The 15,464-nt window shown below is 44.0% G+C and overlaps 1 protein-coding gene across 1 annotated transcript in view; it reads left to right on the top strand.

The window, feature by feature from the left end:
* Positions 1 to 1,020: 1,020 nt before the first annotated feature.
* nav2a (neuron navigator 2a) overlaps positions 1,021 to 15,464 on the top strand; it is a 60,607-nt gene continuing 46,163 nt past the window's right edge. The window contains exons 1-7 of the mRNA XM_010790620.1: positions 1,021 to 1,031; positions 1,233 to 1,370; positions 3,716 to 3,843; positions 10,279 to 11,494; positions 12,925 to 12,969; positions 13,523 to 13,632; positions 13,722 to 13,830. Of these exons, the coding sequence (XP_010788922.1) occupies positions 1,021 to 1,031; positions 1,233 to 1,370; positions 3,716 to 3,843; positions 10,279 to 11,494; positions 12,925 to 12,969; positions 13,523 to 13,632; positions 13,722 to 13,830 (1,757 nt within the window). The remainder of the gene's footprint in view (positions 1,032 to 1,232; positions 1,371 to 3,715; positions 3,844 to 10,278; positions 11,495 to 12,924; positions 12,970 to 13,522; positions 13,633 to 13,721; positions 13,831 to 15,464) is intronic.

The following is a 15,464-nucleotide window of genomic DNA, read 5'->3' as shown; positions in this document are numbered from 1 at the left end:
CTTACTCACATTATACCAATATGCAAATTTGAATGGAAATGTGCAGGGTGCCGTGTCTTACAGCTGTGTCTCTCTGTCCAGATTGAGAACATCGATGCCTGCCTCAGTTTCCTGGCAGCCAAAGGAGTCAACATCCAGGGTCTGTCTTCAGAGGGTAAGCAGGACTTTCACCGGAAGAACAGTCAGACACAAACCTGGGCTAATAAACAAATGCCCTTCCTGCTATGGAAACAAAAGATAAATGGCAACTTAAAACATGAATGCATTTTTATTGGCAAGCTCGTTTGCCTGGACACACTACATTAATGCCAGACAGTACACAACACATGAGGGCTCAGCAGGCGCTGATTAGAGCACATATAGAACTAATGAACCATACACCTCGGTGCCTAATCCAGTATTTAAATGTAGCCTGCTGCAAAAAATAATTGTATTGGTGGTTTACATCAAATTGATTACTAGTAATAATAATGACATCATTCGGGCAATGGGTCAGTCCTTGGTTCAGTGTTCTCCAAGTACTCTATGGAGACCTTTCTTTTGCAGTAAAACAATATGTGAGATACATTGGAGAGGTATAGCCATTAGTAGACAGCAAAAAACATTCAGGTTGATGCTGAACAATGCATTGCAACAAGAACAGTTTGTTATCTAAGAATAGTCCATCATGCTTCAAGTGTAAAATTATTTTCTCATCCTCACTTTTCATCTATTGACTTTTCTCTTCTTCACTCGTCCTTCCTTTTATTTAGTTACTAATCCACATTATCCTTCTGCCTGACCCACAGAGATTCGGAATGGTAATCTGAAAGCCATCCTCGGCCTCTTCTTCAGCTTGTCCCGCTACAAACAGCAGCAGCAGCAGGCCCAGAGGCAGAACCCGCAGCCCTCCTATCCCCCCACCACCCAGCCCCAGGCGCACCACCCCCCCTGAGCCCGCAGAGCAGCGCCCCGGCCCAGCTCAGCCACTCTACGCATGGGACTGCTGCCCTCGCAGCCCAGAAAGCAGCACAGGCCGAGATGCAGTCCAGGTGAGGAAATATAGGAGCCGTAACCTTGAGACTGGGTGAAGGTGTTTTTGTCTGTCACTTTTCCTGCTGTTTCTGCGGTTCTATTCCATCATGATGTCACCTCTATCTTCCTGTTCACGCCTCGTGTCATTTATAACTGTAAACCTGACCTCTCTGTCTCTGTCCTCTTCCATATCTCTCTTCTCTTTTCTCCTCCTCTAGGGATGGCTCTAAACTGCTCAAGTTTTCTCTTGGTCAGAAAAAGACCTCTAGGTCAGCGTTTTCTGCCTTTCTGTTTTTCGTGCTCCTCCCCTTCCTCCACAACGCCCCTAGTCCCGCCCCCTTCCTTGAAATAGGAAGGTAGAGATTGCCCCTAATCAAAGATAGACGTTCTTTTGTACTATAAAGAGTTTCATGTTGTTTTTCTTTGTCTGAGATTAAGGGCAACCTCTACTACAAGCACTACCAAATATGCATGAGTGCTAGTGTTTAGCAAATAGAAACTAAAGCTCCAGGCTCCATCTTCGGACAGCCCTGTCCCCTGTCTGTCTGGCAGCGCGCCTCATTTGGCAATCCTGCTAAATGGGCTGTGAAAGACCTTTAGATAACCCTTAAGTAATGGTGTGTGTATGTGTGTGTGCAGGTTCCCATATAATGTGACATTAATAATTAACACAGTAGTGGCTGGAATGTGAGTCTATAATATGCGTTGTTCAAATGTAGCTGCCGTGTGCGTTAACTGTGATGCTCTAGAGTCCTTGTGCGTTCACATTTGAATATTATTTAAGCATGCAATAATGTATTATGTGATGATGCACCTTGGAATTGGATTCAGGATGTGGTTTTGCATGCTGTGCCCATCCCAAATTCAGTATGCATTGCACCTGCCCCACACCAGCTCCTTCCAAAAGCAATGTAACAGCCCCACCTTCTGGTCATCAGGCTTAACTTCAAGGGGAAGAGTTGAGATGCTGTTGATATCCACTTGAAAAAAAACCTTTCGTTCTTTTTTAAAGGCCCAGATAAAGAAGTTAACATATTTCTTCAAATGTAATTGCATTTTAAAAACACTTGTTTTGCCCCAAAAAATTATTTGGCCTGTATTTTATTTTTAAGAATGAATACAGCCGTATTAGCTTTGGCGCATTGCATCCTATATTTACATTTTAGATGTAGAATCTTTCTTCTCCACACAGCCAGTCCAAAGGGGAAGGCAGCAAACTGACTTGCCCTGCCATCATTGAAAGCCAAATGATCTTAGGCTTCTGTTGAGTAAATAATGTGGTAATACCTATTATCCCTCAATGGCCAGATGAATAAAGGCCCGCCAAAGTGAATGGCATGCCGGAAATTAGACTTTCTATAATGTATACAAAAGAGAGAGAGAGAGAGAGCGCTGTAATCTGCTTATCAGCATCCGCCTCACATTCCCAGGATGATGATGATGATGATGATGATGATGATGATGATATCACCGCCTGTGAATTAGCATTTCATTAGCGGTGTGTGTGCCGCGGACTGGTCAGATTACAGCTCGGCTCACAGACCTAACCGAAGACAAACGGGAGCGACTTACCATATGAAATCAAGGTGTCAAAAATTTCACCAAGGCTTATCCATGGCCAGTATATCCTGTGTAAGCCATGTGGGAAATAAAGGAGCAGGACATGTGATCCGAGGCTGTTGAGCTCACACCTCACTGGGACCTGCACTCTGTCAGCCCGTCACACACACACACACACACACACACACACACACACACACACACACACACACACACACACACACACACACACACACACACACACACACACACACACACACACACACACACACACACACCCACACACACACACGTCACACTGCTGAGAGCTCATCCCTCTCCATTAGATGACTGTAGGTGCAAACATAGCTGAGTTTACATTTATTAAACTGCGTGTATCTTATTACCTATCCAAAATATGTGAAGAAGAGCTGGATGTATCTTAAGGGTAGTGTAAAGCATGAAGAAAGTCAGCAAAAACCTAAACAGCAGGATGACTGATTGGTTAGTTTAGGCATCGATTAGAAGTATACTCGACCTTGCAGACCAACAAAAGGGCAAGAGAACTCCTAACCTCGGAAATCAATAAAGAACGTCAAAAGTTTGTAGTGAATTCAGTCAACTTTCTTTTGCTTCGATTGAGGTCACAAGGTATAAAACAATATCGATCACAATGCCAGAGTGATCCTTATGTGGGATCCTTTTAAAAAGAGCATACATATTAAATAAGTTGTGTGTATCATTGGTCTAGACTAGACAGAACATGTCTTTTCATTAAAATGAAGAATTTATTTTCTTTCTTTATGCCATTTCTCATCAGTGATTGCCTAGAACATGTGATGTGAAAGTAGATGCTAGCATGGTGTTGTCCATGTTGTGATAGATAGCTATACAGTAACATGAAAAAACAACCTAGTGCTGCTCTTTCCTGCCACATAAAGCTCTTGATGTAATAAATCTGCATGCTCCCTGTTCTCTCAGCCCTCACTAAGTGATCCCTCCTGTTTGAGTTTAGAAAGCTGGATTTGTTCCAGCAGAATGTGTTGTAAACCTGCATTAATGTGTTCCTTCAATGCGTGTAGGATGAAGGCTTTATATGTTGAATATGTTCTTTCTTCCTTCCTTTTTATTTCCGCGACTTCCCTCTCTCTCTCTCCGTTAGACTTCCTGGCCCCTCAGCGCGGGTGTCCACTGCTGGCGGTGACATCCCCACCAGAGGCTCGGTCAGTGCTGCTGGGAACAGACGCAGCCAGGGCTTCAGCGACAAGACCAAAGCCAACCTGAACAAAGGTAGGCCTCACGCACAAACAAACACACACACACACACACACACACACACTTTTGTATGGAAGAGTTAAAGTAACTTAATAATTTAACTGAGATGCGCTTTACGAATTGAAACTTAGCAGCTCTTAAAATGTTTATGTTTGCAGTGTTTAGGAAACATTTATGGTGAATTATGGATGTAATCCTCTGGGGACTTTTTGTTATCGTAGGTGAAATTGCAAGTTTACTCTGTTGCTTGGAGACCCAGAAAAAGTATTAGAGACCATGCCAGGTAATTATGAGTAGCCCCCAGCATGTAGTGCTGCTCTGAAACAACTGTCTCTTTTCAAAGGAAATCAACAACCTGTACATGAGCAGAAAATCATGATGTAGGAGAGATTGTTTATCCTCACTTTCTATAACAAACATTCAGTTGTTGGATATTGAAGTAAACGCACTCTCTGACTGCAGCCTCAGGACTGTTCTTTACAGTAAGTAAGGTCAGGTGAACATTCTCTTTCTCTCTGAAGATAAACAAACAATGAACAATGTAAAAGATTCTTCACGGTTTCATTGTATTCTTTGTGCTTTACTCGGGTGGATCAATTAATGTTTCTTTCTATTGTCTTCTATTTACTTTTTTGGATAGGCACTGCCCTCTGCCTGTTTGTTTCAGTCAAACAATCTAGCAGTATTGTTCCTTCTTGAACTTTGATCCTGAGAAAGGTTGTGTTTTGCTTTCTCTTTGGTATTCTTCTACACCACCCAGGAGACTTGCACTTTTGACTTTAATAACTGAACCAGTTGTTCGTTTTTCACGGTGATGAATCAGCCATGAAAGTTTTATTTTCATTTTGTAGACAGAAATGTATCCTCACATGTTTAATCCCACCTCCCCTGACCCAGTTCAGCTTGTGCTGCTCACTGTTTGAGTTCTCCAGCAAACAAACTTGCGACTGTGTTTGCCAGTATGTTTAGTGAGAGCTGTGTTGAAACAGCTTCCGTCACAACTCAGCGGGCCAAGGCTTTATATAGACTGTTAGTGTTCGCAGTCTAAACTCATTACCCTGCATTAGACAGGGAATTCTGACCGCCCAGAGAGCGAGAGAGACAACTGTGTTTGTGTCAGTGTGCATGCCCGTGTGTATTGGAGAGAAAATCTGTTGTCAGTGTTTAAAGTGACAAATTAACTGGGACCAACACTATCAGTAGCGCTGGGAAGCACTTACTCTGATGTGAGGTTTCCATTGCAGAGTGTCGTGTTTTGGACTGTTTATTTATTTGTTTTGCTAAGTGGGACAGTGGTAGGGTTAAAGGAACAGTACGACATTTTGAGAAGTATGCTTTCCGGACCAATTTAAGTTGGGAAATTAGACTCTCATCTCTGTGTGCTAGCCACTAAACCTAGCATATCAACTGGAAACAAGTTATATATTTTCTGCTTATTCGTTGCAAAAAACAAAGTTTACAGGTGATTTTAAAAGAAGGTTATGTGGCGGACTATTTCTTGGCTCGGTCAGCAAGTAGTTGCAAGTTGGTCACCTTGAGATGACTTTGTGCTAAACTAATTTAAATGGCTGTAGTTTCAAATGTAAAGCACAGACATAAGAGGGGGGAGCGCAAAGTCCAGGCTTTAAATTGATTCGGTGAATTTCCCCCAAAGAAGTGCTCTTTAGAAGAGAAGGAAGTGTTTGCAGTGGGATTAGTGTTTGGAGGTATCAGTTGAGCTTATCACCATGTGGTCAGCAAGGTTTCCCCAAAATGGATCAAAGCTCATCTAGAAATCATATCTAAAGTACATAGTTAAAAAAAAAAAGAATAAGAGCCATTCTGGCTTGCAGAAAGTGTTTGTGTATATGTTTTGGGATCAGCAGGCCATTGGCTGCAGGACTATGAGAATCCAATTGTCGACCCCCCTCTTTGGCCATGTTGTTGACATGCTGCCAAGCCCCTCCCCCTGCCATACCCTCCTCCTTCTCTCCCTCCTGCACTCTCTGGATGGCCGGCCATGGTTTGGAACTCTTCCCTCCTCTCCTGTCCATCTCCTCCTGTCCTCTCCTTCTTTCCTTCTTCCTCCTGGACGTCTGCAGCACCTATGAGGTTTGTCAGCTTGCTCTGTAGATCGCTTAGAGCTAGGACTACAATATACAGTTTCAGATGTAGAACTTTGGGTTTGCATTGAAACTTTGAAAGTATGGTAGCAGATGTTGTCACTTTCACTGGTTTGTTGTTGTAGTTCTAAAAAAGATGTGCATTGTGATGCTACAGAGAGGTTGTTTTGCTTTAAGATGTCAAGTCAGTTGTCCTGAACCTTTATGTGAGTAACTTAATTTATAAGAGTAAAGGGGTTTAGGGATTATTGGTAAACTAACTAGCTTGTGTCTTGCTCTATTGGTGTCAAACTTTTTTCTTCAAGAGGTCATTAAAATGTAGTTTCTGCCTCAAAAGTGCATGTTTGTACCTTGGTGCTACACGTCTAGTGTCCATGCTTGTTGTGCACACTGTTGCTGCAGGTTTAGATGGTTAGAGGCACCTGCAGCTTCTATTGTGAAACCAGGTCTGTGTCAATGGCTCTGACACCAGAATGGTTGCTGCACGGCTGTACAGTGAGGCAGAGGACCTGAGTCTCCTCTGCAGTGCTGTGCTAACACAAGGTGACAGTATCTGGGTGTTCACCGAGTGACACAGAGCAGAGAGGCCGAGAGAGCAGGGCACCTGTGGTTCTGTGTTTGTGTGTTGTGCATGCCTCTGATGTATTTCTGTGTGTGTATGGCCGGTGCCCTGGCTGAATGAATAGGCTTCTGATGAGCTGTAGCGTCACTGTTTGAGTGTATTCATGTGGAGAAACTTTAAAAAGTTTCAGTGGCCACACAAAAGACCGGCTGTCCCTCTCACTTTTTGGAGCACAATGACTGAGGAGGGAGAGAGAGCGAGAGAGCGCAGGCTATTGAAATCAGAACGTGATGAGTAAGCAAATACCTGCAGCCTCAAACTGTGTTCCAGTCGGATATTAGACGGTATTCCGATATCATTTGAAGATTCCAAAACGAATTGTCCATGTAGATATGATTAAATGAAACAAAGCCAATCAAATGGTGTTCTTACATTGCTCTCACCTTTGAATCTTCTGTGAACCGTAACTTCAAAACAAGGGCACTCTCAGGTCAGCAATCTTGTCGCTAACTGACTTAGAAGTCCTGTGGCCAGTATGCCCTTGAGATGGGTTTGAGGGCTTGTGATGTCTAAACAGTGTCAGCGGACGCTACTTCTGCATTGCATGCATTTACTGCTAAACTCAATGTGCGCGATTGGTCACACTGCAGTGTATCTGCTGTGGTCACCAGTCCTGCTGGTGAAATCGTTTGAAGTCGCAGAGCAGAACAAACATCCCCTTCTCTCTTAAACTTTACATGCATGCACGGACATGTAAACACACACACACACACACACACACACACACACACACACACACACACACACACACACACACACACTCAAAGGATTGTTGACACTTGTGTGGAATTACATGGTTTTCCTCGGCTGACAGGCATTAACACAAAGAGCGCACGCACAGACACGTGAGTGTGGTCATCCATGAAAAGAGCCTTGGGTGCACTTCCATTAATTTCCTAAAATGCCTTGATAGTATCAGTAGGCTCCAAGAGAGTGAGACAGGTTTTTTAATGGCAGACAGGAAATGCAGTGGTGGTCTGTTGTCCTTTTTCCTTTTGGCGCTCCACTGCTGTCATTTTCTGCTCTTGATTTTATTCTCTAATGACTGCTATAATTGAGCAGGTTGAGTCGTAAACACTGAAATTCTTTCAACATGTTTCCTCAAGCACATCGCTCACCCAGCGCTCTGAATGAGGGGCAATGTGCGGTTCAATTCCAGGGGCTCGCCCAAGGCTGCACTGGGTGGGTCATTAGGTCAGTCACCCATTCTGTGGGCATGTTTAGACTCTTCTGTGTTTATTTTTAAGGGAAAAGTGTTTCCTGAAGTGTATTTTGTGCAGATAATTAAAAGATGGTTTCTTGAAACGCAGCCGTTTTGTTGAGAATTTGTGATCAGTATATTTTTACTAGAGATTTTTGTACCAGATCTGTATCTATCTGTTTATGGTCATACATTGTAATTCTCTGTATATTTTATGTTCACCAAACATAACATGATACAACATAATGACCTACACTTAATTCATAACAAACCAGAAAATAGACACCAACACTAAAAAACGCTGTGTATTTATTATGTTAATGAACTTTGTCTAGCTTGACGAAGCACATGGCTGTACTTGAAGAAATATGCATGCAGTTTTTTCCCTTAATGAAATCTACCCCACCTTTTGGCAGAAAAAGTGTAACCACACTTGAATTTGATGTTACTATATATTTTTTTCTTTAAAACAGACTTATGTTTTGATCTTTGTCTGGAATGTTTGCTTGGGTTTATGACGCAACAGTGTCCAAGTCCACCTCTAGAGTCTGACTTCTGACCCCATACGTTGAAGTTTGGCTACTTTCCTTCCCACTTACCAACCCAACCGGAGCGTGTCAGCCCCGGTCACTGGGTCCGGTCCTGACAACGAGCAGCTATCCCCAGTGTCCAGGGGCCTCTCCATGTCCTGCCTTTCTTCCTCTGTTCCTTTCTGACCCGAAAATCCAAGCTGAGCCCATTCACGGACAGCATGGACCATCCTGCTGGCCCATATCAATGCTGCACTTATCCCAAACCTGCAGGTTCCCCTGCTCATTCAGCCTCCTCCAATAGGACGCCAGCTATTAGCAACCTGACCCACTTTTTCAATTGCTAACTGCTAGCACGGCTAATTGGGCTCTAATCACTTCCTAATGGCTGCATTGTTTCAGGCTGCTCGCATTAAATGCTAAACCGGCGGAGAAAAAGAGAGGCGGCAACGAGTGCCTATTTCCAATTAGGACATGAAAGGTGCAGTAAAAGTGAAATAAAATGGAGAGCCAGAGGAAAAATGGGTAAACAAGCAGGATGAGTGTTTAATAATATGCGTACATTTTGACTTATTGAGAACACATGGAAACATATGAATATGTCGTTAATGTTGCTGGCGTGCATTAAAGGAAACTTTACTCATAACCAAATGAGCACTGTCCCCAGAAAAATCACAGGGAAAGATCCATATTTAGTATTTGTATATATGGTTAAGCAGCAAATGTCTTGTTTTTATTTGTAACACTATCCAATAAAGTAAGATCATTTTTGTTATCCTTTCCAAATCAACTTTTACTATTCAAATTAATTCAACCAACATCACTGGGACCATATACATGTAAAAGTAAATAGTCAAGGTGAAACATACAGTATTGGAAACAAGTTGGAAATGTGTTTTGTCTCGTGTCAATAAAGCACACAATTATGCAGTGTTTTAAACACCTAAACTCCCATAAGTCTAAGATTATTACCTAGGCCTAGGCACAACTCCACAGCAGTGACCTGGAATACATAAAAGACTGTGTGTGTGGGGGTATGTGTGTGTGTGTGTGTGTGGGGGTATGTTGCAACGGAAAATATGATTTATTCCTCCCAGTGCTCCCTGCACAGTCTGTCTCTCTCACTGGCCATTGGTGTTTGAATATTCAAATGTTACTGGTCTAAACTCAGTGCTGCTGGTAGCACCACCCTGTGCGCGCACACACACACACACACACACACACACACACACACACACACACACACACACACACACACACACACACACACACACACACACACACACACACACACACACACTGACACTGACAACCTCAGCAGCTCTCAGCACACTCTAGCGTCTCAGTAAGAGCAGAGACTTACACCAGGGATCCAGGTCTACTCTCACTCTTCAGCTCTTGGTAAGTGTGCTAGTTGAAATGCTGCCAAGCCACATATTGATCCAGGTAACTTATTTTTAGGTGAAAAATCGTAACAAAGTTTTACAGGAGCATGTGTACACTGCAAAAAAAGGCTTTCTGTTCATGTCCATGTTAGCCTGTGTTTTTATACCGTTTATGAATCTATTTGACACAGGACTGAGTCCATGTTTTCACACAGTGGTTCTTTGTAAAGCAGAGGGAAGCTGACCAAGAGCACTCCATATAAGTCCAAGCCTTATAAGTGCAGCAGCACCGCTCCTCCACTCGGCCTGCTTGGAAAGACTTTAAAGCACTTGAGTCTGCTCCTCATTGTTTTTATAAACAGTTTGTGATGGGCTTCTCTCATTGTTAGTGCTAAGGGGTTTTTAACAGTTTTGGTGGCCAGCCCGAAGGAAAGTAATGGCAGGTTTGGCTGCATCAGGCAGGCCACCTCCAGGCCCTTATAAGGCCACTGTGTGTGGGGTCAGAGAAGTCTCAGCATCTGGTTTCCCTTCTCTCCTCCTGGGCTTGATTTTCCTCTCCATCTTTACCTTCTTATCTCATTGTTAATGAAACCTCTCTTTTCTGCTGCAGACTCCTCAGAGGGCATGACCTCACAGCCTTCGGTGATGACTGAGCATGCTCCGTCATCTGCAGTGACCATCAGCTCCTCCACCAGCATCCCCGCAGCTACCTCCGCCCAGATTCCTCCCCCACCTTCCTCGTCGTCGTCCTCCTCCACGGCCATTCCCCAGCCCAACAGCAATAGCAAACCCTGGAGGAGCAAGTCGGCGAGCTCCAAGCACATCTCCACTTCTTCATCCTCCATCAGCACCGCCGCGTCTGCCATGCAGTCTGCCAAACAGGACAAGGACTCCTCCTGTAAGGCCGATGCTCCTCCTAAAGTTGTCGCTCAGAAGTCAATGCTGGAGAAGCTAAAGCTTTTCAACAGTAAAGGAAGCTCCAAATCCTCCGCCTCCTCCTCCAATGGAGCAGGGGCCCAGGCGGAGAACGCTGCCCTAGCCAGGCAGCTCGCAGCGGCGCAGTTGGAGAGGTCAGAAACAGGCTCCAACACCGACCCCCTGGAGGAAGTCGATGGCAACGTCCGGCCGGGAATGAACGGGACCAGCAACGGGACGGCCTACGGAGCAGCTCCATCAGCAGCTACAACTGTCTCCACCACCGCCAGCAGCCCCAAAATGGCCCTGAGGGGCATCGCCCAGCGCACTTTCAGCAGAGCTCTGACTGCCAAGAAGAGCTCTGTCAAAAGCACAGAGAAGGACAAAGACAAAGGGAAGGAGAAGGGGAAGGAGGTGGGGAAACGCATCTCAGCCCCAGACAGGACGGAGCTCAGGGGAGACGAGCTTAAGGAGGAAGCAGCACCTGTAACTGCAGACACAGACGGCTCAAACAAAAGGACCTCTAAAATCACCAGCTTCATACCCAAGGGGGGTAAAGTGTCCAAAAAGGAGAGTTCCACCCCTGCACACAGCGGAATACCAAAGCCAGGAGGCAAAGCCCCGGGAGTCGGGGGGAAAGCCTCCTCAGTGAAGGAGGCGGGGGAGAGGCCCCGGAGCATGCGGTTAGGAGGGGGCCTCGCCATGCACCGAGGGCCCCTGGACAGGGACAGCAGACACTCCAGCTCTACCTCCAGCCTGGCCTCCACAGAGGGGAAGGCCTGCGCCTCCTCTGGGGCGGGGGGAGGCTCCACACAGAGCACAGCCAGCAACACCATCAGCGTGCAGCTACCTCAGACTCAACAGCACCACAGCCACCCCAACACCGCCACCGTCGCACCTTTCATGTACAGGTGAGAAGGCACACTGACATTGGTTCCATACAGATTTTTAGTACAAAATAAGATAAATCACAAGTGTACGTGCATCTCTAACCTTAAAAGATATATATTTTTGAAGGATCCTAGAGCAGTTACCGAAAGGAGAGGGTGATGAGTAACGTTAAAGGGAAACTCCACCTATGTTACATATCTATTTACATGCTTTGGGTAAGGCTACTGCGTGTGAAAAACTTGTATTAAGCCTGTTGTGGAAAATCTGATAAACGTTGTGTATGGAAACATGGACAATTAGCCAATTCTGTGGTAGTGGAATGTGAGGTTAGCAGACAAGGAGAAATAACAGAAAAGTTAATATGATATCTCTGGTCCTGTCACATGTATTTATGACTATAAAATGTTTATTGTAGGAAAACCTTAAATGGGTGGTCGTCTTTCATGCTTTATGGTTAGAGACGCACAACATCGTTTTTATTGCAAAACATTTAAAATTGAGATTTAGCTTTTTATAGCATGATTTCTTTCAAACTAGTCCCCATTTAGCTCTTAATTTTACACACTGTTTTCGTTTGAAGAATTATCCTTAACCAACAATAAGTTAGCTTTAGATAAAGCCCATGCATTTGTATATGTAGACATAATATTCCCCAAAGATGGTCCTAACGGTAGAACCTCATATAGGGAAATGTAACAGTGGTATATATTAGGTATGTTTTACCCTGCTCACCTTTAGTTTGTGCCCCTTGGTATAACTTTATCGATACATACTATAAATAGCCGGACACAACAGTGAGATCAAGCTTCACTGATAAAATAAAGTCATAAACTGTTGCACATTGCACATCCTACACGCTGCACATTTTCCAGAAGTGGTTAGGTTGAATTCTTCAGGGAGTATTTGAAGTTGACAAATATTTACTGGTGTATATTTGTTCAGTCGTATATTTGATAACAGTTCTGGATAAGCTGTTCTTGCCTTTCCAAGCTTGTAAATAACCACAATAGTGGTGTATAACCCTGTATCTAGGATTATACAAGTCTGAGTGCGAGAAGTCATCAAATATCTGACATTTTATTCTCTGTTAGCATCTTAAATAACAAAAACTGAATTTTACTATCTGTGAACTGTTAACTAGGAATGCCACATATGTGTCTGTTCCTGTGTGTGTACGCAGAGTGTATTGTCTGCATGTGTGTGCACTTGTATCTTGGCAAATATGTGTGGATGTTGTGTGCCTCTGACCTCTGGTCCCGGTCCCAGTGTGATAAGGAAGCCGGTCCCTCTGGTTCTCCACAGATTCTCCCCACAGCCGCTCATTAGCCTCATGACACTTCCTGCCCCACTGCCCTTTCTCCCTCTGTACATCCTGACCTGTAGCTAACTGACCCACCTTTACACAGCACTCCCATCCTCAGTATTTTTTCTGTTGCTGTTTACCTGTCAGGTACCATTACCAGCAGGATTATGTCACCTCCGCCTGTCAGAAAGAGTATGTTTGACGGAAAATAAGAAATGTAAAATCAATCATTGCTTTTTCCCTCCCTTGCCAAGGACTGGTAAACTACAAATAAATCACCCTGTCTTAATTGATAGATACTAGCAAGGAAAAATGTCAGTGCAATAACATAACTTCAAGTCTCAACTAGAAAACTTTACAAGCGTTTTATTGTGGAGCAGAGTAAGAGGCAGTCCTTGGTTTTGAGTGGCTAACACTCAGAGTGCGCATTAGTCGACAGGGACAAAGTCTGGGATCAGGCAAAGACCAAAGGCTGGGAATAACCAAGGCATTCAAACGTCATCGTCTCTAAATGCACCAGCCAGTGCAGCGGGGGAACTGTATCGATTTATCCTTCAAAGACAACCGGCATTCGGGGCTAAGCAGGCGTTCATTTTGGACTCTGGTCACAAGACTTGAAACATTCCTAATCAGGTTTATCCCTCTTTCGTGACAATTTGCCTAATATTATGTTCCCACTAAAGGCACAATAATTCAGAATCAATGACACCCCCCTTCTGATCTGTCAACCTATTGTTTTTCCCAGATCGCAAACAGACGGCTTGGATACGGAGGACACTGAGAGCGGCTCAGGAGGAAGAGGAGGAGACGTTTCCTTCACCAAGAGCAGCCAGCTGTCCATTGAGGACCTTTCAGGTGTGTGATCGCTGACGGTGAAGGGTATGTGTTTGGCTTGTTGTGCTGGTAAATATCCCTAAACTCTTTTCCTATTTTGCCCTACTCAGGTGAAGACCCAGAGACGAGACGGTTGCGTACAGTCAAGAACATCGCCGACCTGCGGCAAAACCTGGAGGAGACCATGTCCAGTTTACGAGGAACTCAGGTCTCACACAGGTAAAGATGTATTTTTAACTTTCATTTTCAAAGCATCCATCCCACTGTCTCAGAGAATAAACAGAACATTGAAGGTAACATAAATATCCATATCGTTATGCTGGATCGTTTGTCAAGAATGTGAAAAAGACACATTAATAAAGATAAAATTGCTATTATTTGGTATTTTTTAGGTCTTAAATTCATTTTATGTTCACATTGCTACTTCAGCACTGCTCAAAGAGAAGTATATCAAATGTATTGTGGTGGAAAACAAAAACTTCTCTGTTTGGGGATCATCAAAGTGTAGCGCCTTACAACGGCTGCCACGGCTGAGTGGTAAGCGGGGCAACTCAGGATAACTGCCGGGGATTTGAGTCAGAGAGAACTGCCTCGCGGTCAGCAGACTGTGTCTGTCTAGGTTTACAGGTATTACCTCAGCCTTTCTTTTTTGTTGCTGTCTCATCCTCCTTTTGAGGGATGTTGCGCTTTGATCGCAGGGAATGTCTTTCAGGTCGCCTTTGATTCAGGTTTAGCTCTAATCACGTTCCCTCCCACTGACTTCTGACCACTGCTCTGGCCTGGCGTCTCACTGCTGACCCAGCTATCTCCATTTAGTTTAGGCTCCGATGTAATGCCCTGATTTCCTGTTTTAGACGCTATCAAAGGAGCTCTTATCTTTACTTAACCCTCTCACATTCTATTCATCTATCTACCTAGGATTATTCTTCAGCTTGCCACTACTAGTTTGACTGTTTGTCTATCTTTTAAGAGATAAATGTGTAATTGGGTGGACAAATAAGCCTTTAACCAAGATATACAGTGGGGAAAAAAAGTATTTAGTCAGCCACCAATTGTGCAAGTTCTCCCACTTAAAAAGATGAGAGGCCTGTCATTTTCATCCTAGGTATACCTCAACTATGAGAGACAGAATGAGAAAAAAAAATCCAGAAAATCACATTGTCTGATTTTTAAATAATTTATTTGCAAATTATCGGTGGAAAATAAGTATTTGGTCACCTACAAACAAACAAGATTTCTGGCTCTCACAGACCTGTAACTTCTTATTTAAGAGCCTCCTCTGTCCTCCACTCGTTAACTGTATTAGTGGCACCTGTTTGAACTCGTTATCAGTATAAAAGACACCTGTCCACAACCTCAAACAGTCACACTGCAAACTCCACTATGGCCAAGACCAAAGAGCTGTCAAAGGACACCAGAAACAAAATTGTAGACCTGCACCAGGCTGGGAAGACTGAATCTGCAATAGTAAGCAGCTTGGTGTGAAGAAATCAACTGTGGGAGCAATTAATAGAAAATGGAAGACATACAAGACCACTNTATCTTTTAACAGATGAATGTGTAATTGGGTGGACGAATAGGCCAAGATATAACTTGTTTTAGAGACACCGTGGAGTCAAAAGCCATCCATTGATGTCCTTAAATCAGCTTGAAACATTTTGTGTGCCTCAGTTTATTCTCTTAGCAGTGTCATGGCTTTTTCTACAACTGCAAATGAAGGATGTTGGAAAATAAACTCATGTCATGGGGTTTCCCTTTTGTTTACATCTTGGAAACCACCTTTGACGGCAGCGTCACCACAGACAGCAGCAGCAGCGGAGGGGGCATCGCCGTCAGCAGCAACGTTGGAGCAG

The sequence above is a fragment of the Notothenia coriiceps genome, unplaced genomic scaffold (assembly GCF_000735185.1).
Source record: "Notothenia coriiceps isolate Sejong01 unplaced genomic scaffold, NC01 NC01_scaffold00034472, whole genome shotgun sequence".
NCBI classification, from domain to species: domain Eukaryota; kingdom Metazoa; phylum Chordata; class Actinopteri; order Perciformes; family Nototheniidae; genus Notothenia; species Notothenia coriiceps.
This window is presented reverse-complemented; position numbering and strand designations above follow the sequence as displayed.